Here is a 23,497-nt window from a genome sequence, read left to right on the forward strand (position 1 = left end):
GATTGAAATGCTATTAGCGTGCACCACCACTAACTAGCTAGCCATTTCACATCCGTTACATAAGGTCAAAGGTATTAGTGCTCCCCGTTTGAGGGTTTTCTTACAAGACTTGTCTTCATAATTAGTGTTAAAATCTCCCATTAAGATGACCTCTTTCCCAAAATCACATTCCCTAAGCATGTTATTAAACTGATCAAAAAGCACACTTTTGGTGGAAGTTGGCCTGTACATTCCGATAAGGGTAAAAGACATTTGGGGAGACAGTGTAAAGTTCAGGCCAATACATTCTAGTTCATTATCACATGACCAATCAATTTGTTTACATCAGATATGTTCTTTAATGTAAATCATCACACCCCCTCTTCTTCATTCAGTCCTGTCTCTCCTGAAAACATTGTAGCCAGGCACAATCAAAGCAGCAGATGGAGAGGTTTTATGGAGCCATGTCTCTGAGAGGCAGAGGAAGTGAAGGTTGGAGCCTGTGAGAAGATGTTAAATTGTATCACTTTTTGGAATGGCACTGCAAATGTTCAAGTGCCCCCCTAGTAGTCTCTTGGGTTTAGCTCGCGGGTCCCAGATTACTCGAGAGTTATTGACGTATTGAAAAAAAGTTACATTTTCTGTGTTTAGGCCGTTTTGATTAGGGGCAGTTCAGTAGTGCAATTACCTATCCCTTCCGCTTGCACTGGATGCGGGGAACTAAGTAAAAACATGCGTGGGTATCGCGTATAGGTATAGCGACTTGGATATGTTTGGAGTGCTAAATGTAATCTTGGACCCGGATGACTCGAGAGAAATCATGGGACCATAGCGCTCACCCACTTCCGCGGTGATTAGAGGAAGCGGCCATCCACTGCTTTCAACTCCGGTGAGTATCGCTTACTCAGTAGTGTTCGGCCCAGGGTTGAGTTGCACATCCCCGGAGAGTAGTGAGTTTCCAATATATGTTGGACTTGGGCTTGTTACTCATAAGCGATTCAGTCGAATAGGGAGCGAGGTAGACTTGGCCATTATGCAGAACATTATGGTATGGTGTGTACTGTCCGCTCTCGTGGAACGGTGAACTAATGTGTTTGTCTGGGGTGGTGGCATTCCCGAACAGTAGATTGTCATCCCAGCAGGGACGCACTGAGATTATCGGTAGAGAAACTACATAATTGACAATCGTGGCAATGTACTGAAGATAAAACGCATACTTGCGCTTTAAATCTTTGCATGAGTCACTTAGCTGGGGTCGGTGTACACCGGCTTTAGATAAAATAACAACATCTTGAGGAGAAGCGGCACCTGCCACACCACCCTCCCGTCCGTCTGCTATTGATCGTTTCCAACAATCTCACAACTACCAGACTACGCCAGTTACTGTTTAATGAGGGGAACACCTCAACCAGATCAAGACGCTGTGAATTATTGTAATGTTTGTTTGTTTCAATTAATCCCGTAAGAGATGGGTTGCCAATTGGCGATTTGACGCGAAAATAAAATGTGATTGATACATACATACATTCATTCACAGGTTTGCGACGGGCCAACTATTGCTGTTCAACAGTTCTGATCAATGCAACAGATAACACCTTAGCAAAAATAGACAATTTTATATTACAATTGTAACATCTAAACGTTACAGGTTCTAGGCCCAATATAGGGAAACAGTACAGAGATATAAATAACAAGCTAAATGTATTATACCTTAAAGGATTAGGTTTGCTTGTTTGACACAAACATACATTAACAAGAGTACACCGAAATTAGTTACTTTTGGTCCTGTAGTGTATGTGGACACTGCACATGAGGATCTTAGGCTTGTGTGCAGCTGCTAGGCCATGGAAACCCATTTCATGAAGCACGCAACGAACAATTGTTGTTGTTCCAGAGGCAGTTTGGAACTCTGTAGTGTGCGTTGCAAATACATTTTGACGCGCTTCAGCACCTGGCAGTCCCGTTTCTGTGAGATTGTGTGGCCTACCACTTCGCGGCTTAGCTGTTCTTGCTCCGAGACGTTTCCAATCCACAACAACAGCACTTACGGTTGACCGGCTCTAGAACGGCAGAAATTTGACAAAACTGACTCGGTGGAAAGGTTGCATCCTATAACGGTGTCACGGTGAAAGTCGCTGAGCTCTTCTGTGTCTTCCACTAGATGGCTTTCTGAAATGGTGCTTTAAGAGATTCTGCTTGCCAAGTTCACAAGACAATCAAAAACAGTGATAAACAATACTATACTTCTGATGGTAGAGAAAGAAAAAAAACATCAATATTTTAGACATACCAAATTACTACTTAAAGACAGTCACTTCATTGAAGGGTGCTGCCAATAAACTGCCTGTACCTCAAACCAGCAAAGCCTCTCCAAACAAACCAACTGAAAACAAAAGGACATTATTGCAGTGGATTTACATAATGAGCACCTTGAATATTGTAAAAAAAAAAAATTAAAAAATGTTTTTAACTCGCTGATGGTCAAATGAGTTTGTGATCAATGCTGTCTTGAAGAAATGTAAAAGGTGGGGTCAATTATTCTGAATGGCATACCATTCTTGTCTGATGCTACCGTAGCCTGATGAGCCCGACATGAAATACATATGAGCCCTACATTAGACATTTAATGAGCCCAAGCCCAGAAAATCCCAAGTCATTGTGCCCCGTTATCCAATACACATATGATATAGGCTACTGCACATTACACACGACAGGAAACCATAAAAGCCCGTAGGTCTAGCTAGCTATATGCTCTCTTGGGTAAATGAATGAAACTAGCTCCAGTAGGCTAATCTTTTTTTATGTGAACTGTATTACTGTACTGTATTATATGGACTGGATTTACGCACATTGTTCAAAACATGATAAAGCAGGGAGAGAACATGCAATTCTGGTGCAACCCATGCGGCCTACAATGTTATAGGCTAGCGAACTGGATTTTAATTCTGAAATATAATAGGGTCTATGTGTATAATTTAGTAGGCTGACGCTATTTCCTTTAATGTTATTAGCCTTCCTCTTTCTCTCTTGTTGCTTCATTCGTTGCTCACTTTCAACAGTTAAGTTAAATAAGTTCCGTTGTCTTCATCCTTGTAATGACATCCTTTTTCATAATATGAACTAGAGTTAGATGTAGAAGGCTTTCACTTCTCTTCAAGAAGATTGAATGGTTATGGGTCTGAATAAATAACTGCTTATAGCCTACTGCCATCGCGAGTTCGCTCTTCTTTCAAACTACCCGTGAGTTTTATTGGCTGGTGTATTTAACATTCAGCAAACAAGAGCTTGCGTCCCTCTTCGAATTGTCTATTGGTATAAGAAATGCAAAAAAAATATGTCCAGCAAGTAATTCTAGTAAATCTTTTCCTGCATGGGACTCCAAGAGCGAAGGAGCGTTTTTGAAGGAGAGAGGCAAGCGGAGTGCAGGTGCACGCATATTGCGCAAGATAACCAAACTTTTAGCTTATCCATAATAAGCTTCTATCATTAATTAGCTACATATAAGGCTAATACTACATTGAATTAATTACCTGAAAAAGTTGGCTAGGACTATCTATCTATCTATCTATATATAACAACATATTTCAATACATTGGCTGAGCGAGGAAGGATATAATTCAATATAATAGGACTTTTTGGCACCTTAAGAAAAATGCTAGCAAATTAGCATTCTATTTTGTCACAATTTGAATGGAGAATGGCGAGAAAGACTGGAAAGCCAGATGGAGATGGGCTGATTAGACGTGCATTCAGTCTTTACACCTATTGCTGTAACAAATGCAGGCCCACCCCTTCAAATTAGTGGGTTCAGCTATTTCAGCCACACCTGTTGCTGACGGGTGTAAAAAAATCGAGCACACCAGCCATGTTGCTTCCTAGACGTTTCTGCTTCACAATAACAGCACAACGGCTCAGCCGAAAATTGGTAGGCCACACAAGCTCACAGAATGAGATCGCAGAGTTCTGAAGTGCGTAGCATGTAAAAATCATCTGTCCTTGGTTGCAACACTCGTCACTGAGTTCCAAACTGCCTCTGGCAGCAACGTCAGCACAATAACTGTTTGTCAGGAACTAAATGAAATAAGTTTAGATGGCCGAGCAGCTACCTGCCCGAATGCCCAGTGCCAACTGTATAGTTTGGTGGAGGAGGAATAATTGTCTGGAGCTGTTTTTCATGCTTAGTTGCAGTGAAGGAAAATCTTAACGCTACAACATACATTGACATTCTAGACGATTCTGTGCTTCCAACTTTGTGTTTGGGGAAGGCCCTTTCCTGTTTCATCATGACAATGCCCCTGTGCACAAAGCGATGGTCCATGATACAGAAATGTTTTATCGAGATCAGTGTGGAAGAACTTGACTGGCCTGCACAGATCCCTGACCTCAACTCCATCGAAAACCTTTGGGATGAACTGGAACGCCGACTGCGAGCCAGGTCTAATCGGCCAACATCATTGCCTGGCCTCACTAATGCTCTTGTGGCTGAATGGAAGCAAGTCCCCGCAGCAATGTTCCAACATCTAGTGGAAAGCCTTCCCAGAAGAGTGGAGGCTATTATAGCAGCAAAGGGGAGGACCAACTCTATATTAATTCCCATGATTTTGGAATGAGATGTTTGAGGAGAAAGTGCTCATACTTTGGGCAATAAATCTCGGTAACCAGGTTCCCACCATTTAATTCTAGCCCAAACGGTTTGGATGCTGCAAACAGAAATACAAGCTAATTGATTGATAAAAAGTACACCTTGTACTAGAGAGATTTACATGGTTATTAAAACATCACGCCGGTGTAAGCCTACACGGAACACAGCCTTTATTTTTAGTGTTACTAAAATCCCCTATGGGAGAAATGAATGGTGGAAAACCGATTGAAACCATTTCCTTGTTTGACCGCTAGGTTTTATTGGTATTATCACTCCTACTGTGGTACTCATATATACACACACACCTCTCCTCCCTCCCCTCCAACTCCTCCCAACCTGGAGTCAGGGGTAAATGTAAAATAGTACATCTAAATCCGGTACACTCCAATTAGTATAATATGTTACCTTTTGTATGGTGTGTATTAATTTGTGAAGGTCCATAATCCATTTCGTAAGAGATGTTATGAATTACAGTTCATATGATGTTACGAATAGCATATTGTGAATAGCATGTTACGAATAGCATATTGTACAAATGTCAGTTCACAAAATATGTTAGAAATTTGCAAAACGTATGATATGTTATGGATTTTAATTTCTTGTGGCTAACGTTAACTAGTCAAGGGGTTAGAGTTAGGGGTTAAGATTAGGCGTAAGGTTAAAGTAGGCTAACTTGCTAAGTAGCTGGTAAGTAGTTGCAAAGTTGCTAATTGGGTTGGTAAACGTTCACGTAATATGCCAACCCATCCAGCCCGACAAACCACCCTACTTTCGTATTTGACTTAAGTAACCTTCTGTCTTATGTAACCATACCAAACGTAACATATCATAGTAATTTAAGTGTCCCTGAATTATGTTTACTATGTTACGTATAGTCTAGGAGACCCAGGCTGCTCTTCCCTCCCTCTATCCCTCCCTGATGGGCCAACAGTGTAGTTGTCATGCTGTCATTCAGTCTGTGACCTGTTCTAACAATGCGTTACCTGATTCTATTCATTCTGGTCTGCTCTGGAACTCTCCTGTCTATTACGCTCATAGACTACTACCAACACCAAAGGTACGTTTGTATTTTTTCTATTTTTTTATCTTTATTTAACTAGGCAAGTCGGTTAACATTCTTATTTACAAAGACGGCCTACTCCGGCCAAACCCTCCCCTAACCCTGAGGACGCTGGGCCAATTGTGCGCCGCCCAATGGGACCCCCGATCTTGGCCGGATGAGATACAGCCCAGGATCAAAACTGGGACTGTAGTGACTCCTCTAGCACTGCCTTAGACCGCTGCGCCACTCAGGATCCCAACATGCCGTGTGTGTAATGGAGAAATTTTAAGAGGGATTTATACTGAACAAAAATAAATGCACAACAATTTCCAAGATTTTACAGAGTTAAAGTTCATATAAGAAAATCAGTCAATTGAAACAAATTCATTAGGCCCTAATCAATGGATTTGACATGACTGGGAATACAGATATGCATCTGTTGGTCACAGATGCCCCCAAAAAAGGTAGAGGCTTGGATCAGAAAGCCAGTCAGTATCTGGTGAAACCACAATTTCCCTCATGCAGCGCCACAAGTCTCCTTCGCATAGACTTGATCAGGCTGTTGATTGTGGCCTGTGGAATGTTGTCCGACTCATCTACAAACATGCTTAATGGGTGACATGTCTGGTGAGTATGCAGTCCACGGAAGAAATGGGACATTTTTAGCGTCCAGAAATTGTGTACAAATCTTGCGACATGAGGCCTTATAATGCTGCAACATGAGGTGATGTCGGTGGATGAATGGCATGACAATGGGCTTCAGGATCTCATCACGGTATCTCTGTGCATTCAAATTGCCATTGATAAAATGTATTTGTTTGTTTTCCGTAGCTTATGCCTGCCTATACCATAACCCCACTGCCACCATGATGCACTCTGTTCACAACATTGACATCAGCAAACCGCTTGCCCACACGACGCCATACACGTGGTTTGCGGTTGTGAGGCCAGTTGGACGTACTGCCAAATTCTCTAAAATTACGTTGGAGGCAGCTTATGGTGGAGAAATTAACATTTGATTATCCGGAAACAGCTCTGGTAGACATTCCTGCAGTCAGCGTGCCAATTGCTTTCTCCCTCAACTTAACATAAATGGTATTGTGTTGTGTGATAAAACTACACATTTTAGAGTGTCTTTTTCTTGTCCCCAGCACAAGGTGCACCTGTGTAATGATCAGGCTGTTTAATCAGCTTCTTGATATGCCACACCTGTCGGTGGATGGATTATCTTGGCAAAGGAGAAATGCTCACAAACAGGAATGTAAACATTTGTGCACAAAATTGGAGAGAAATAAGCTTTTTGTGGGCATGGAACATTTCTGGGATCTTTTATTTCAGCTCTTGAAACACGTTGCATGTATAATTTTGTTCCGTTTAGTGATCAACACAATGTTTAGCATATTTGGACTTTCTGTAATACACATCATTTCCAATGTTCTGGGTGCGTGTTCATGGTCACTAGATTTGAAGCTGAATGTTATGAATTATTCTCGTATCTGTTGATAATGCTTGACGCCAGACTGGATGTAAAAGGACCGAGGATGCAATGATTATTCACTATTATGTTGTATTGATAACAACGTTCTGTGAACACTGTGTGATTCTGTTGCAGCTGACAAAAGTCACTATCTTTTTATTTGGGTTTCACACAAGCCTCCCGGGGCTGGTGTTTACAGAGTATTTGGTGCTGTCTAATTAGGATATGATGGGCCTGCCTCCAAGATGCCAGTTAGAATTTTTTTCTGCTTCTGGCTGCATCACACCTGGCCATGATTGGGAGTCCCATAGGGCGGCGCACAATTGGCCCAGTGTCGTCCAGGTTTGGCTGGGGTAGGCCGCCATTGTAAATAAGAATTTGCTCTTAACTGACTTGCCTAGTTAAATAAAGGTTACATTTAAAATGTTGTGCTGGTGGTGTCTCCCTGTTGCGACTTGTAATAAACCAGTTAGATCTTTCATTGACTTCACCAATGTTTGCTCTCCTCCCACTGGGCAGAGAAGTCAGTTCAACATCTAGTTTCGATTTACATTTGGATGAGTTGTCAACTAACGTGAATTCAATGTGAAATCAACAAAACAAATCACCATACCATTGGATTTAGGTTAAAAGTTGGGTGAAAAAAATACACTTCCCTGATGTTGATGACTTTTTGCAAATCTGTTTTCCACATTGATTCAGTGTCATCACATTGCATTTTTGTTGAAATTACGTGCAAACAACATTGATTCAACCAGTTTTTGCCCAGTGAGCTTTATGTTGACCTGGAAATCAAATCAAATCAAGTTGTATTTGTCACATACACATGGTTAGCAGATGTTAATGCAAGTGTAGCGAAATGCTTGTGCTTCTAGTTCCGACAATGCAGTAATAACCAATGAGTAATCTAGCTAACAATTCCAAAACTACTACCTTATACACACAAGGTATACTACCTTATACACACACGAATACTTTCGCAAGGCACTGTACATATGAGATGAGTATGTAAACAAAGTGGCATAGTTTAAAGTGGCTAGTGATACATGTATTACATAAAGATGCAGTAGATGATATAGAGTACAGTATATACGTATACAGTGCCTTGCGAAAGTATTCGGCCCCCTTGAACTTTGCGACCTTTTGCCACATTTCAGGCTTCAAACATAAAGATATAAAACTGTATTTTTTTGTGAAGAATCAACAACAAGTGGGACACAATCATGAAGTGGAATGACATTTATTGGATATTTCAAACTTTTTTAACAAATCAAAAACTGAAAAATTGGGCGTGCAAAATTATTCAGCCCCTTTACTTTCAGTGCAGAAACTCTCTCCAGAAGTTCAGTGAGGATCTCTGAATGATCCAATGTTGACCTAAATGACTAATGATGATAAATACAATCCACCTGTGTGTAATCAAGTCTCCGTATAAATGCACCTGCACTGTGATAGTCTCAGAGGTCCGTTAAAAGTGCAGAGAGCATCATGAAGAACAAGGAACACACCAGGCAGGTCCGAGATACTGTTGTGAAGAAGTTTAAAGCCGGATTTGGATACAAAAAGATTTCCCAAGCTTTAAACATCCCAAGGAGCACTGTGCAAGCGATAATATTGAAATGGAAGGAGTATCAGACCACTGCAAATCTACCAAGACCTGGCCGTCCCTCTAAACTTTCAACTCATACAAGGAGAAGACTGATCAGAGATGCAGCCAAGAGGCCCATGATCACTCTGGATGAACTGCAGAGATCTACAGCTGAGCTGGGAGACTCTGTCCATAGGACAACAATCAGTCGTATATTGCACAAATCTGGCCTTTATGGAAGAGTGGCAAGAAGAAAGCCATTTCTTAAAGATATCCATAAAAAGTGTTGTTTAAAGTTTGCCACAAGCCAGCTGGGAGACACACCAAACATGTGGAAGAAGGTGCTCTGGTCAGATGAAACCAAAATTGAACTTTTTGGCAACAATGCAAAACGTTATGTTTGGCGTAAAAGCAACACAGCTCATCACCCTGAACACACCATCCCCACTGTTAAACATGGTGGTGGCAGCATCATGGTTTGGGCCTGCTTTTCTTCAGCAGGGACAGGGAAGATGGTTAAAATTGATGGGAAGATGGATGGAGCCAAATACAGGACCATTCTGGAAGAAAACCTGATGGAGTCTGCAAAAGACCTGAGACTGGGACGGAGATTTGTCTTCCAACAAGACAATGATCCAAAACATAAAGCAAAATCTACAATGGAATGGTTCAAAAATAAACATATCCAGGTGTTAGAATGGCCAAGTCAAAGTCCAGACCTGAATCCAATCGAGAATCTGGGGAAAGAACTGAAAACTGCTGTTCACAAATGCTCTCCATCCAACCTCACTGAGCTCGAGCTGTTTTGCAAGGAGGAATGGGAAAAAATGTCAGTCTCTCGATGTGCAAAACTGATAGACATACCCCAAGCGACTTACAGCTGTAATCGCAGCAAAAGGTGGCGCCACAAAGTATTAACTTAAGGGGGCTGAATAATTTTGCACGGCCAATTTCTCAGTTTTTGCTTTGTTAAAAAAGTTTGAAATATCCAATAAATGTCGTTCCACTTCATGATTGTGTCCCACTTGTTGTTGATTCTTCACAAAAAAATACAGTTTTATATCTTTATGTTTGAAGCCTGAAATGTGGCAAAAGGTCGCAAAGTTCAAGGGGGCCGAATACTTTCGCAAGGCACTGTACATATGAGATAAATAATGTAGGGTATGTAAACATTATATTAAGTAGCATTGTTTAAAGTGGCTAGTGATATATTTTACATCAATTCCCATCAATGACCATTATTAAAGTGGCTGGAGTTGAGTCAGTGTGTTGGCAGCAGCCACTCAATGTTAGTGGTGGCTGTTTAACTGTCTGATGGCCTTGAGATAGAAGCTGTTTTTCAGTCTCTTGGTCCCAGCTTTGATGCACCTGTACTGACTTCGCCTTCTGGATGATAGCGGGGTGAACAGGCAGTGGCTCGGGTGGTTGTTGTCCTTGATGATCTTTATGGCCTTCCTGTAACATCGGAGAGCCTTACGGTTGTGGGCGGAGCAGTTGCCGTACCAGGCGGTGATACAGCCCGCCAGGATGCTCTCAATTGTGCATCTGTAGAAGTTTGTGAGTGCTTTTGGTGACAAGCCTAATTTCTTCAGCCTCCTGAGGTTGAAGAGGCACTGCTGCGCCTTCTTCACGATGCTGTCTGTGTGGGTGAACCAATTCAGTTTGTGTGTGATGTGTACGCCGAGGAACTTAAAACTTACCACCCTCTCCACTACTGTTCCATCGATGTGGATAGGGGGGTGTTCCCTCTGCTGTTTCCTGAAGTCCACAATCATCTCCTTAGTTTTGTTGACGTTGAGTGTGAAATTAATGTGTGTGTGTGTACTTTATTTATTCCAGAGGGGAAGTTTGACAAACGAACAATTTGTTTGAGTAATGGTCTGTTGCCCATGTTGTGCATGGTTGCTGTTCATACAAGGACCTGTACACTGCTAGACATGATCGCTTTGTCGACCTGGTTCTATTGTCAACCAAGCAGCAAGACAGAATTATTAACCCAAGTTTTCCCAAAGAAACAACCGGTAAAAGGATCTGTGCATTTGAACAACTGCAGGTAGGACACCTACACCACCCGATGTTACAGGAAGGCCATAAAGATCATCAAGGACATCAACCACCCGAGCCACTGCCTGTTCACCCCGCTATCATCCAGAAGGCGAGGTCAGTACAGGTGCATCAAAGCTGGGACCGAGAGACTGAAAAACAGCTTCTATCTCAAGGCCATCAGACTGTTAAACAGCCACCACTAACATTGAGTGGCTGCTGCCAACACACTGTCACTGACACTGACTCAACTCCAGCCACATTATTCATCTCATATGCATACGTATATACTGTACTCTATATCATCGACTGCATCCTTATGTAATACATGTATCACTAGCCACTTTAACTATGCCACTTTGTTTACATACTCACCTCATGTATATACTGTACTCGATACCATCTACTGTATCCTGCCTATGCTGCTCTGTACCATCACTCATTCATATCCTTATGTACATATTCTTTATCCCCTTACACTGTGTATAAGACAGTAGTTTTGGAATTGTTAGTTAGATTACTTGTTGGTTATTACTGCATTGTCGGAACTAGAAGCACAAGCATTTCGCTACACTCGCATTAACATCTGCTAACCATGTGTATGTGACAAATAAAATTTGATTTGATTTGATAAATACACCAATTTCACATTTGCATGTAAAAACAGAACCACAACTGCTGCACATGCTGTCACTGTTTTTGATTAGCCTACCAAAAGTGATATTTTTAGAATGAGCAGCGAGCAGCCAGGTCCCAAGTGCATGGCAACACAAACACAGGGAAAATGCAAACAAGTGACAACTGAACACAAATTATCTAACTAAGGGATAGCTACCTAGCATAATGTCACAAGCATGATGAGCTCGCCGTGATGGTTTTTGTCCTACCAGATCCGTGAGAATGTCCTAACAATTGTATCCCTCTGTACTTTTGACTGTCAGTGGATGTTCAGATCCCAGGGTACTAATGACTGTAATGATTATGTGTTTACAAGTTCATTGCAATATCCTCTTTAGCGCCATCTGTTCAGTACCTGATAAAGCAGACCCAGAAGACCTGGGCGTTCATTTCAACACCACCCAGGAAGGTCCATTTTATTTTGTGCTGTGAGAATATGGTGAAATGCTGCAATCTCATTGCTGCAGTCACCCCCTATAGCAAGCAATGTAATAGCTGGCTATGCAATCCAAGCACTGAGGGACAGGCCAAACACCTGGAGCCGCTGATGGCAGAGCAGTAGGTAACTGAACAGCTTGTTTTGAAGAATAGATTTTGGAAACCGTAAAATGAATACAAATTAACCACACTTCTATGGACATTTTAACCATAATCCTTGAATTATATATTTTGTAGACCAAATATTTTTTTTAATTGCTCGGGGGAATCCCTGTCAAAACCGGATGCAGTTTTATTGCCATCATTGTCCAATTTATAAATGTTGCCTGCTCGGCCCTCGATTTAGCTCGAGAGAGCGAGTGAAGAACTTTGTTCACTTGTGGGGTCGATATGACCCACAATTCAATGCAAACTGTAGTCACGTGTCAAACTCAACACCCGCTGCATTCTAAACACGTAAAAGACACACCCTCAGCCCCCAAATGAAGTGGACACTTGTAGGGCGAGGGAAGAATGCATGAATTTTAAATGTACCGCCCTTGTCCGGAAATTCGTCACTCATTCGACCCACGGCTGTGTTTTTATCATCCGTCTACGCACAACACACCATAATGACAGTGCAAAAACATGTTTTTAGAGTTTTTTGCAAATTGTTAAACTGAAATATGACATTTACATAAGTATTCATACCCTTTACTCAGTACTTTGTTGAAGCACCTTTGGCAGCGATTACAGCCTCCAGTCTTCTTGGGTATGACACTAGAAGCTTGGTACACCTGTATTTTGGGGAGTTTCTCCCATTCCTCTCAATCTCTGTCAGGTTGGATGGGGAGTGTTGCTGCACAGCTATTTAAGTCTCTCCAGAGATGTTAGATTGGGTACAAGTCCGGGCTCTGGCTAGGCCACTCAAGAACATTCAGAGACTTGTCCTGAAGCCACTCCTGCATTGTCTTAGCTGTGTGCTTAGGGTTGTTGTCCTGTTGGAAGGTGAACCTTCGCCCCAGTCGGAGGTCCTGAGTATTCTGGAGCAGGTTTTCATCAAGGACCTCTCTGTACTTTGCTCTGTTCATGTTTGACTCGATCATGACTAGTCTCCCAGTCCATGCCTCTGAAAAACATCCCCACAGCATGATGCTGCCACCACCATGCTCCACATTAGGGATGGTTCCAGGTTTCCTCCAGATGTGACACTTGACATTCAGGCCAAAGAGTTCAATTTTGGTTTCATTAGACCAGAGAATTTTGTTTCTCATGGTCTGAGAGTCCTTTAGTTGCCTTTTGGAAAACTCCAAGTGGGCTGTCATGTGCCTTTTCATGCGGAGTGGCTTCTGTCTGGCCACTTTACCATAAAGGCCTGATTTGGTGGAGTGCTGCAGAGGTGGTTGTCCTTCTGGAAGGTTCTCCCATCTCCACAGACAAACTCTGGAGCTGTCTGAGTGACCATCGGGATCTTGGTCACCTCCCTGACCAAGGCCATTCTCCCCTGATTGCTCAGTTTGGCTGGGTGGCCAGCTCTAGGAAGGGTCTTGGTGGTTCCACTTCTTGCATTTAAGAATGATGAAGGCCACTGTTTTCTTGGGGACCTTCAATGCTGCAGACATTGTTTGGTACCCTTCCCCAGATCTGTGCCTCAACACAATCCTGTCTCAGAGCTCTACGGACAATTCCTTCCGCCACATTTCTTGGTTTTCGCTCTGACATGCACTGTCAACTGTGGGACCTTTTATATTGACAGGTGTGTGCCTTTCCAAAGCATGTCCAATCAATTGAATTTACCACCGGAGGAATCCAATCAAGTTGGAAGAAACATCTCAAGGATGATCAATGGAAACAGGATGCACCTGAGCTCAATTTCAAGTCTCATGTATGTGCCATTGTGTGCATTAGTAGCACAATTTGTAACTTATTTAAATTGTTCTTACACTTGTATGTTGACTCCATAAGGATTTGAAGTTTTGGCAAACTTTTCTTAGCGGATGTACAATCCTCGCCAATTGAATTATGGGCTGTTTTAGGCCCCGGAGTGAACAGAATTGTACACTCGATCACAAACTAGGGCTGAGGGGCTTATGTTGCTAACTTCCCTTGCTTGGCTAATTGTTTGGACCTACGGCAAAGATGGCCACGGGGATTCCCCCAAGGGCATAATTCAAGTGTGTGTCTTTTACGTGTTTGAAATGCAGCCACTGCTGTATTTTCGGTGTGTCAGACAAAACTATGACGCTAGCTTGCTAAAATATATATATATATGAGATTAGATTTTTGCTTTGGAAAATTGCCTTAGTCTTGTAGTGAGGGGCCTATAAAACATAGCAAGATTCATTAACATTTTGGGGGGGAATTCTGAAATTTATTGGAATAAATTACCAAACTATAAAACTAGCTTGCAAGCTATGGGTAGGTAGATACCTGACAGGAGTGCTAGCTGGCTATGTTAGCTTTCTAGATACATTAATAGGTTTAAGCTCGACTTCAAGATTTGCACCAAGGACGTTGCCTCACCGATCATCACTCTTGTGACAATGTAAAACGTCATTCAAGGGCTGCGGGTTCAGGGCTGAGGGATGGCTACTTTGAGTTTGGACTGCAGCCATTATTTTGTTTGGCCACCATCAGAGGACTCTTCCAATGCGTTCTTGATGAAAAAACATACCCATACATTCTAAGTTCTCATCTGTGTTTTTCCCTCTGGGCTGGGATGTTTTTTGCTGTTGAATGTCCATTGGAGTCTTGTACACCCCACTCTCTAACCTGGAGCTGGATTTCTGAGTACTGCATAATTGTCTTTTCATATTAAACCTTTTTATAGACTAGTTTACAACCTTATCTAGTCATAAAGCATTTCTGTAATTTGATCATTTAGTCTTATCAGAGAATTGATTTATGTGTGTGTTCCAGAGATGGGTTCTTGGACTCTGTCCAGAAGAGGTTGCAGTGTAGAAGACTGCGAGAGAAACTAGTGACCATGACAACTATGAAAAAGTAAGTGGGGCTTTGATTATTTGATACAATTTTTATTTATTTTAAATCTCCATTATCTAACGCCACGATGTCAGCTAATCTTCCTGGGGTCCGAGTGAGAGATTCTACGTAAGATGTTCTTTACTGGAAAGTCTGAAAGTCTGATCAGATCAACCAGACAATCCATCCTGATCCAACAAGTTCACCATCTATATGTCAATTTATATATTGTGTGTGTGTGTGTGTGTGTGTGTGTGTAACAAGATCTCATGGTTTGACACGGTTTGAATTCAGTATTCTACGTTTGTCTAAACGTCATAATTTGACGGTTAAGTTGAGGAATGAATTCCGATTGGTTAAGTAACCTTTTTACGAGGGTGGGCTAAATCAGTGTCACAGAGTGTTTCTTGGCAGTCTTAAACAAATCTACTTTGAAACAAAAGTATACACCTCACACATGGAATGGGCCCAGATATAGACTGTATGTATGAAATGTATTCCATTTTGAGTTTACATCCCAATATTATACTTTTATATGCGTCACAGAAGGCTGAAATATAACCAAACCATTTCACATAGAAACACTTGATTTGCGGCTTAAAAAAAAAAAAAAAATGTCATTTAACTATGAAATTATGAAAAGGTTGAGGGCGGTTTGGTCATTTGACCGCAGGAAAGGGTTTTAAGGGTTAAGGTTTGGGAGAGGGTTAAAACAGAAACAACTCGAAGGTTAAGTTTAGGTATTAATTCCAAATAGTTAAGGTTTGGGAGAGGGTTAAAACAGAAACAACTCGAAGGTTAAGTTTAGGTATTAATTCCAAATAGTTAAGGTTTGGGATAGGGTAAAAAAAATTACAAACGAATGCCTACCACTGGGATTAAACCCACGATTCTCAGAGCCAATGACGCAAGACTACTAGTAAGTGCTCACCGCCGCCCCTAGTGGCCGGTATTGACGGCATCTCCCGACGTAGTGGGAATGTTGAATATTGCATTGGAATTGGAGTGACCTGGCGTGTTTGTGTGTGTGTCAGAGTGGACATTGGCCTGTTCTCTCAGGAGGTGAGAGGGCTAATGAACTGTCCCTGGAGACTCAACCTCACCCACAGAGAACTACACAGGTGAGACACACACCAGTGGAGCCTGGTGGGAGGAGCTATAGGAGGACAGGCTCATTGTAATGGCTGGAATGGAATACATTGAACTGTATCAAACACATGGAAACCACGTTTGACTCCGTTCCAATTATTCCATTCCAGCCATTACAATGAGCCAATCCCCTATAGCTAACTCCCACCAGCCGCCACTGATACAGTTTTCACACACACCTTGCTCAGTCTTGCGATCGTCTCCAACAAACTTCCTGTCCTTCCCTCCCAGGACAGAGTTGTGGTCATGCTGCAACGCTTCTGATAGGCTGATGGTGACCAGACAGAACACCAATCAGAACCAGAGTCTGACTTATGATGCAGAGAAGTGGAGGAAGAGAAAGGTGGACCAAGCACTATGGGACATGCTGCCTCAGGTGTTTGTATGGGTTAGCTCTTCTATTCTTGTGAGGACCTAAAGTCGCCACAAGGTTAGTAAAACCAGGACAATTGTCCCTCGTGGGGACATTTCCCACGTCCCTATGAGGACAAAGGCTATTTTAAGGTTTGGGTTTAGGGAAAGGGGTTAGTGGTTAGGATTTAGGTTTGGGTTAGTGTTAGTGGTTATGGAAAATAGGATATTTAATGGAAATAAATGTTATGTCCCCCTTGAGGATATAATAACAAAACGTGTGTGTGTGTGTATAGACCGTACCCTGGAGTAAAGGTTCGTTGAGTCGTTGTGCCGTGGTGGGAAGTGGAGGAATCCTGCAGAACAGCAGCTGTGGAGCAGAAATAGACAATGCTGACTATGTCATCAGGTATCAGCAACAACATTCTCAATCAATCAAACCATTATTGGTAGTAATCTATAGCAATGTAGTGCAGTTGTGTAATTTTCAAAGTTAAAAAAAAAATGTAAATTTTTTTTTTACCCCTTTTTCTCCCCAATTTCATGGTATCCAATTGTTAGTAGCTACTATCTTGTCTCATAGCTACAACTCCCGTACGGGCTCGGGAGAGACGGAGGACGCATGACTTTCAACCTTCGATACACAACCCAACCAAGCCGCACTGCTTCTTAACACAGCACGCATCCAACCCGGAAGCCAGCCGCACCAATGTGTCGGAGGAAACACAGTGCACCTGGCAACCTTGGTTAGCGTGCACTGCGCCCGGCCCGCCACAGGAGTCGCTTGTGCGCGATGAGACAAGGATATCCCTACCGGCCAAACCCCCCCTAACCCGGACAACGCTAGGCCAATTGTGCGTCGGCCCACGGACCTCCCGGTCGCGGCCGGTTACGACAGAGCCTGGGCGCGAACAGCGCCCTTAACCACTGTGCCACCCGGGAGGCCTGTGTAATGTTCAAAGTTGATGTGATGTGTGACAGTTGTTTATAATCTTGTGTGAACGTTGTGTGGATATTCTGTGAATCTTGTTTTATCCTATCAAAACCGGCACCTCTTTCTGAGTCCATCACTAGTTTGTATATGGCGCTCTTCTTCAAATCAAATGAAATCAAATTGAATTTGTCACATGCGCAGAATGCAACAGGTGTAAGACCTTACCGTGAAATGCTTACTTACAAGCCCTTAATCAACAATGTAGAGTTTACATTTTTTTTTGAACAAAATATTAGCTAAAAAAGTATACAATAAATACTATATACATTTTTTATATATAAAGTAACATTAAAATAACAATAACCAGTCAATCAATATACAGGGGGTACCAAGTCATTGTACGAGGGTACAGGTTAGTTGAGGTAATATGTAGGTAGGGGTATACAGTTATTTGTTGTGTTGATGTAATGTGGTGTGAATGTTGTGTTGTCGTAGTTGTTTCTAATGTTGTGATTGTTTTTGTTGACAGGTTTAACCTGGCTCCTATCAACAAGAGTTATGACGTGGGAGTGAAGACAGACCTCATAACGGCCAACCCTTCCCAGATCAATAAAAGGTATATACTCTATCAATACACATGATCAGATACAGACAGAGGGTCTATGTTCATGTCATCTGACCGAAGCACCGGTTTCAATCCCAGAGCAAATGCTGTTTTATAAAAACTCCAGTAAGAACCTCAGCCACACTATATATAGTGCATTCGGAAAGTATTCAGACCCCTTTACTTTTTACGCATTTTGTTACGTTATTGCCTTATTCTACAATGGATAGCTTTTTGCTTTGTTTTTTAAAATATTTGTATTATCAATGACAAAGCAAAAAATATATATATTTTTTAAAATGTCAAATGTGCAAAAAAAACTACGGATCACATTTGCATAAGTATTCAGACCCTTTACTCAGTACTTTGTTGAAGCACCTTAGGGAGCAATTACAGCCTTGAGTCTTCTTGTTTATGATGCGACAAGCTTGGCACACCTGTATTTGGGGAGTTTCTCCCATTCTTCTCTGCAGATCCTCTCAAGCTCTGTCAGGTTGGATGGGGAGCGTAACCGCACGGCTATTTTCAGGTCTCTCCAGAGATGTTTGATTTGTTTCAAGTCCGGGCTCTGGCTGGGCCACTCAAGGACATTCCGAGACTTGTCCCGAAGCCACTTCTGCGTTGTTCTGGCTGCGTGCTTAGGGTCGTTGTCCTGCTGGAAGGTGAACGTTCACCCTGAAGAAGGTACAGTGATGCCGGAACGTTGGTGATTTACCCAATAAATGACTGGGAGTTTATATATATGGAGTGTGCGACTCTTTATTTTTATAGTTTGGAAGGTGAACCTTTGCCTGAGTCTGAGGTCTTGAGCACTCTGGAGCAGATTTTCATCAAGGATCTCTCGGTACTTTGCTCCGTTCATCTTTCCCTCAATCCTGACTAGTCTCCCAGTCCCTGCAGCTGAAAAACATCCCCACAGCTGATGCTGCCACCACCATGATTCACCTTAGGGATGGTGCCAGGTTTCTTCCAGATGTGACACTTGGCATTCAGGCCAAAGAGTTCAATTTTGGTTTCATCAGACCAAAGAATCCTGTTTCTCATGGTCTGAGAGTCTTTAGGTGCCTTTTGGCAAACTCCAAGCGGGCTGTCATGTCCCTTTTTACTGAGAAGTGGCTTCCGTCTGGCCACTCTACCATAAAAACCTGATTGGTGGAGTACTGCAGAGATGGGAGAACCTTCCAGAAGGACAACCATCTCCACAGAGGAACTCTAGAACTCTGTCAGAGTGACCATGGGTTCTTGGTCACCTCCCTGACCAAGGCCCTTCTCCCCTGATTGCTCAGTTTGGCTGTGCGGTCAGCTCTAGGAAGAGTCTTGGTGATTCAAAACTTCCATTTAAGAATGATGGAGGCCACTGCTGCTGAAATGTTTTGTGAACCCTTCCCCAGACCTGTGCCTTGACACAATCCTGTCTCAGTGGTTTAAGGACAATTCCTTCGACCTCATTGCTTGGTTTTTGCTCTGACATGCACTGTCAACTGTGGGACCTTTTTATATAGACGGGTGTGTGCTTTTCCAAATCATGTCCAATCAAGTTGTAGAAACATCTCAAGGATGATCAATGGAAACAGGATGCACCTGAGCTCAATTTCGAGTCTCATAGCAAAGGGTCTGAATACTGATGTAAATAAGCTATTACTGTTTTTTTTATCTTTAATAAATTAGCAAAAAATGTCTACCTGTTTTCGCTTTGTCATTGTGCAGTATTGTGTGTAGATTGCTGAGATTATTTATTTAATCAATTTTAGAATAAGGCTGTAACCTAACAAAATGTGGAAAGAATCATGGGGCCTGGATACTTCCCCCAAGGCACTGTACTTGGTAATAAATAGAATAGTGCAGTTGTGAAATGGCAGCAATTGTACGTTGTAAGGTGCATGAGTCTTTGGATTGTGTATCTGGCATTCTGTGAACTTGGAGATGTCTTTGGTAGTACTGCTGGACTGTAAATGATAGAACAGTCCACCGTGTCGTTAAAGGCTTTCTTTAGAAGTTGATTTACTGTGCTGCCTTCTGTAGTGAGGACATCCGAGTGTGATAGTTAATGTAGCTACCAAGTTAGCTAGCTTGGATAGAGATCTAATATTTTACCAGGCAGAGAAATGAACGGTAGTTACGTTTTTACAAGACAATGAAACTAACATTGCTACCTTTCTGGCAAACGGCATGAATAGTTTTTATTTCAATGTAAAATCAAAGAATTATACCTAGTGTATACATGTTTTACCTGTTCTGAAGACATTGGAAAATGGAATAGATTTATCTTCTTTTCAATCTTGTCTGTGAACTGTTATTGCATCCACTACAGTTTCAAATTTGCCACAGCCTAGACTGTTCAGGATGTTGACACTACGTCATTCCCAGCCGACTACCCATGAGAGCGGGCGTTTCTTGGAAATTGTGTTCAAATCTAGGAAAAATCTGCATTCTTGTTAGAGCTGTCCCTACAAAACATCTGTACACACATAGTTACCCAGTGCAGCTGTAATTGACCACAATTAATTAGCACCCTCTCTAAGGCTAAGTGTCATTATCCTCACAAGGGATAATCCTCACAGGGGTGCTAATAATTTGACCCCTTTTGAGAATCTCCTAACGACTCCCCTTGCTTTTCCTCAGATACCCTGACCTCCAGCGGAACCCTGGACCTCTGGTGGAAGTCATGTCAGCCTATGGCCACACCCATCTGCTTCTCCACGCCTTCTCTTTTGGTTTTGGGACCTCCCCCTGCTTCAAGGTGAGCTGCTACCATGAAATAAGACTAGGTACTAGTCGGCTCCTGCCCTACAGGACCCAATGCTATGTACCTGTTAAGGGCTGGGCCTATTTTTTTCCCCATCAATAACTAGCATTTTTAAGAACAAAATTGATAACTAACATTTGGATCCTGGGAGATGAGGGTAGATGGTAATGATGTCATTAATCAGTCTTTATTCTTTTCCAGGTGTACCACGCCCTCCGTAAGGCCTGCACCCAACAGAAAGTGGTGTTCTTTCACCCAGACTACCTGCTTAAGCTGGACAAGTTCTGGCGTCACCGCGGGCAACGAGCCCCACGGCTCTCTACTGGTATGATGCTGGCCAGCACTGCTCTGGAGATCTGTGAACAGGTATGTGTGTGTGTTGCCTCAGTAGAGGTTCCTGTCCAATCTGAAGTTTCCATGTCCTTGTGCAGGAGGAAAAGGAGGAAAACATTGAATAGGACCGGCACAAGCACACACCCTTGCCTCACACTAGTGCCTACCCCAAAGGGTTCAGACTCCTGACCGCCAACTGTTATCCTGGCCATCATCCTCTCATGGAACTGACACAGGATGTTCACACATTTCCCAAGGCAGCCAACCTGCATGAGGGCCTTCCAAAGGAGTTCACGGTGTACTGTGTTGAAGGCTTTGGAGAGGTCCACAAAGCCCATGAGTAGGTGTTTCTGTTCACTGCACTTTTCCTGAAGTTGGCGTGCACGGAAGATGTCCACCGGGCTTCTGTTCTAAAGCCGCACTGGGTCTCCAGTAGGAGCTGCCACAAAGCTGGAATCTGAACGAGTACTTTTGCTTCAGTATGTGGATGATTGTTTTCTTGTGACACACCCCAGAAGCTCTACAAGCCACCCTCACAGCAGCTGTACAGACAGCTACAACTGGGCCGTTCTGCAGGTGGTCAGAAAAAGCGTCTGAAGGACCACTTGAAGACTGTGTGGGATAAACCCTGGACTCCCTCTGGACTGTTGCGGCGGACCGTTCCACCTGGTGCAGCCTCTGCCATCAAGGAGTGCAGTTGTCTCAGGAAAAAAAGCACTGAGTGTCACCTGGCGAAGTGACAGAGAAGACATATGACCATGGCTGCACCGGCCTCAACGACAGTATGCATCCCGCATCGTTTTATACAGTCATCAGCCAACCCACAATTAGTCGGATGCGATCGACTACCTTAAGAGATTAAGTGTGTGTGTGTTTGTGTGTTTGTTTCTAAGTCTAGATCTCTCTTTGTCAGGTTCATCTGTATGGCTTCTGGCCCTTCCCTCTGGATCTATCCAAAAATACTTTGCCACATCATTACTATGACAACGTTGGTCCAAGTCACTTCATGCACGCCATGCCTGAAGAGTTCCTGCTGCTACTACAACTCCACAGCCAGGGGGCACTACAGCTACATGTTGGACCCTGTACACCCTAACAAGCAGATGGTCAGGGGGCCAGAACATAATTATAATAATTTGCACAGTGCAAATTGACCACAACTAAGCCCAAAAATAGGTTATATTTGAAAATAACAACAATCATAACGTGTCTCTTTTTTAAGCACCAAAACATCTCACTGTTGCCTGTTGCCGACCCCTGCCCTACACCCTAACCCCTTCAACTATAACCTACATTTTTCTATTTATTTGTTTTATTTAGCCTTATTTTAATGGTGAGTTGACTGAGAATACATTCTCATTTACAGCAACGACCTGTAACCTCTACACCACTACAACTCCAAAGCCAGGGGGCACTACAGCTACATGTTGGACCCTGTACACAGGCATAAGCGACACAAGCGGCTGCCAGGGGGCCCCCGAAACAACAATAATAACTGTCGGGGTCTCAACTTACAGTTGAGAGTTAGAATAGTACATGTTTTTGTTAGGGCTCTATTCAATCCATATCCCAGAAATTCAGCATTACAGCGTGATTGAAATTTAAATGCAATGTTCCCACATTAGCAGAGATTGCATTTACGGTAAACACTGCAGATGTTGGCTCAATAGGAAATTAGCAATACAGATTCAATAGAGACCTTAGTCTTGCCAGTTATCTAAACTGGTAGTCATCATGGCCTAATACCGATCGGGCACGTGCCCTAGGGCCCTGACCTCCAAAGGGCCCCCATTGACCTTGTTTGTCACTCCAATATCATTAACATGAAAGTCATTGCAAAAAATAGTATTGCAGGAAATGTGCTTTAAAACTGCAAAAAATGTTCTCTACCCTAAGGCAAAATGGGTAAAATTCCAGGACATTAGCTTTAAAACGGCAAGAATTTAGCTCTGCCCCATGGCACATTTTGTAGAATTGCATGAAATGTGTTTTAAAATTCAAAAGTTTTATCTCCGCCCCATGACAGAATGTGTAGAACTACAAAAAACCTGCAGGGGGCCCCGCAACCAAATCTTGCTTAGGGCTGGCCCTGCCTGTACACCCTAACCCCTTCACCATAACTCCTACACTCTAACCCCTGTTAATACAACTCCACAGCCAGGGGGTGATACAGCTACATACAGCTATGTTGGACTGTCTGTAACATACATCCTAAAGAGTTATTTATACATTGTTATTAGTATGCTGTGGTTTTATATTTTATGGAAAACATTCAAATGTTATACTACTTTTTGGATTTCCTTCCTGTATGGTTTTAATTAATTTATCAAATTATTTATACACTCCCTTGTGTGTGTCACTACAGACCCTGGTTCGATTCCAGGCTATATTGTGATTGGGAGTCCCATAGGCCTGTGCACAATTGGCCCAGCATCGTTAGGTTTTGGCCGGGATAGGCCGTCATTGTAAATAAGAATTTGTTCTTAACTGACTTGCCTAGTTAAACAAAGGTTAAATAAAATAATGAGTGCA

The 23,497-nt window shown here is 42.6% G+C and overlaps 1 protein-coding gene across 1 annotated transcript; it reads left to right on the plus strand.

Moving 5' to 3' along the window:
* Nucleotides 1–368: 368 nt before the first annotated feature.
* Nucleotides 369–23,497, plus strand: LOC110496302 (alpha-2,8-sialyltransferase 8F). The gene is made up of 9 exons (XM_036952875.2): nucleotides 369–868; nucleotides 14,786–14,869; nucleotides 15,883–15,969; nucleotides 16,229–16,373; nucleotides 16,645–16,757; nucleotides 17,812–17,898; nucleotides 20,509–20,626; nucleotides 20,834–20,998; nucleotides 21,879–23,497. The coding sequence occupies exons 2-9, from the start codon at nucleotides 14,853–14,855 to the stop codon at nucleotides 22,059–22,061; spliced, it is 915 nt and encodes a 304-aa protein (XP_036808770.2). The 5' UTR covers nucleotides 369–868; nucleotides 14,786–14,852; the 3' UTR covers nucleotides 22,062–23,497.

Source organism: Oncorhynchus mykiss, chromosome 18, assembly GCF_057628025.1.
Source record: "Oncorhynchus mykiss isolate SJ-2025 chromosome 18, ASM5762802v1, whole genome shotgun sequence".
Taxonomy (NCBI): domain Eukaryota; kingdom Metazoa; phylum Chordata; class Actinopteri; order Salmoniformes; family Salmonidae; genus Oncorhynchus; species Oncorhynchus mykiss.

What these genes read in the sequence shown, in the direction of transcription:
- LOC110496302 (XM_036952875.2), top strand. An exon ending in AATGCTGACTATGTCATCAG is followed by an intron (nt 16,758 to 17,811) that starts GTATCAGCAACA and finishes TTTTGTTGACAG; the next exon opens with GTTTAACCTGGCTCCTATCA. An exon ending in GGACCTCCCCCTGCTTCAAG is followed by an intron (nt 20,627 to 20,833) that starts GTGAGCTGCTAC and finishes ATTCTTTTCCAG; the next exon opens with GTGTACCACGCCCTCCGTAA.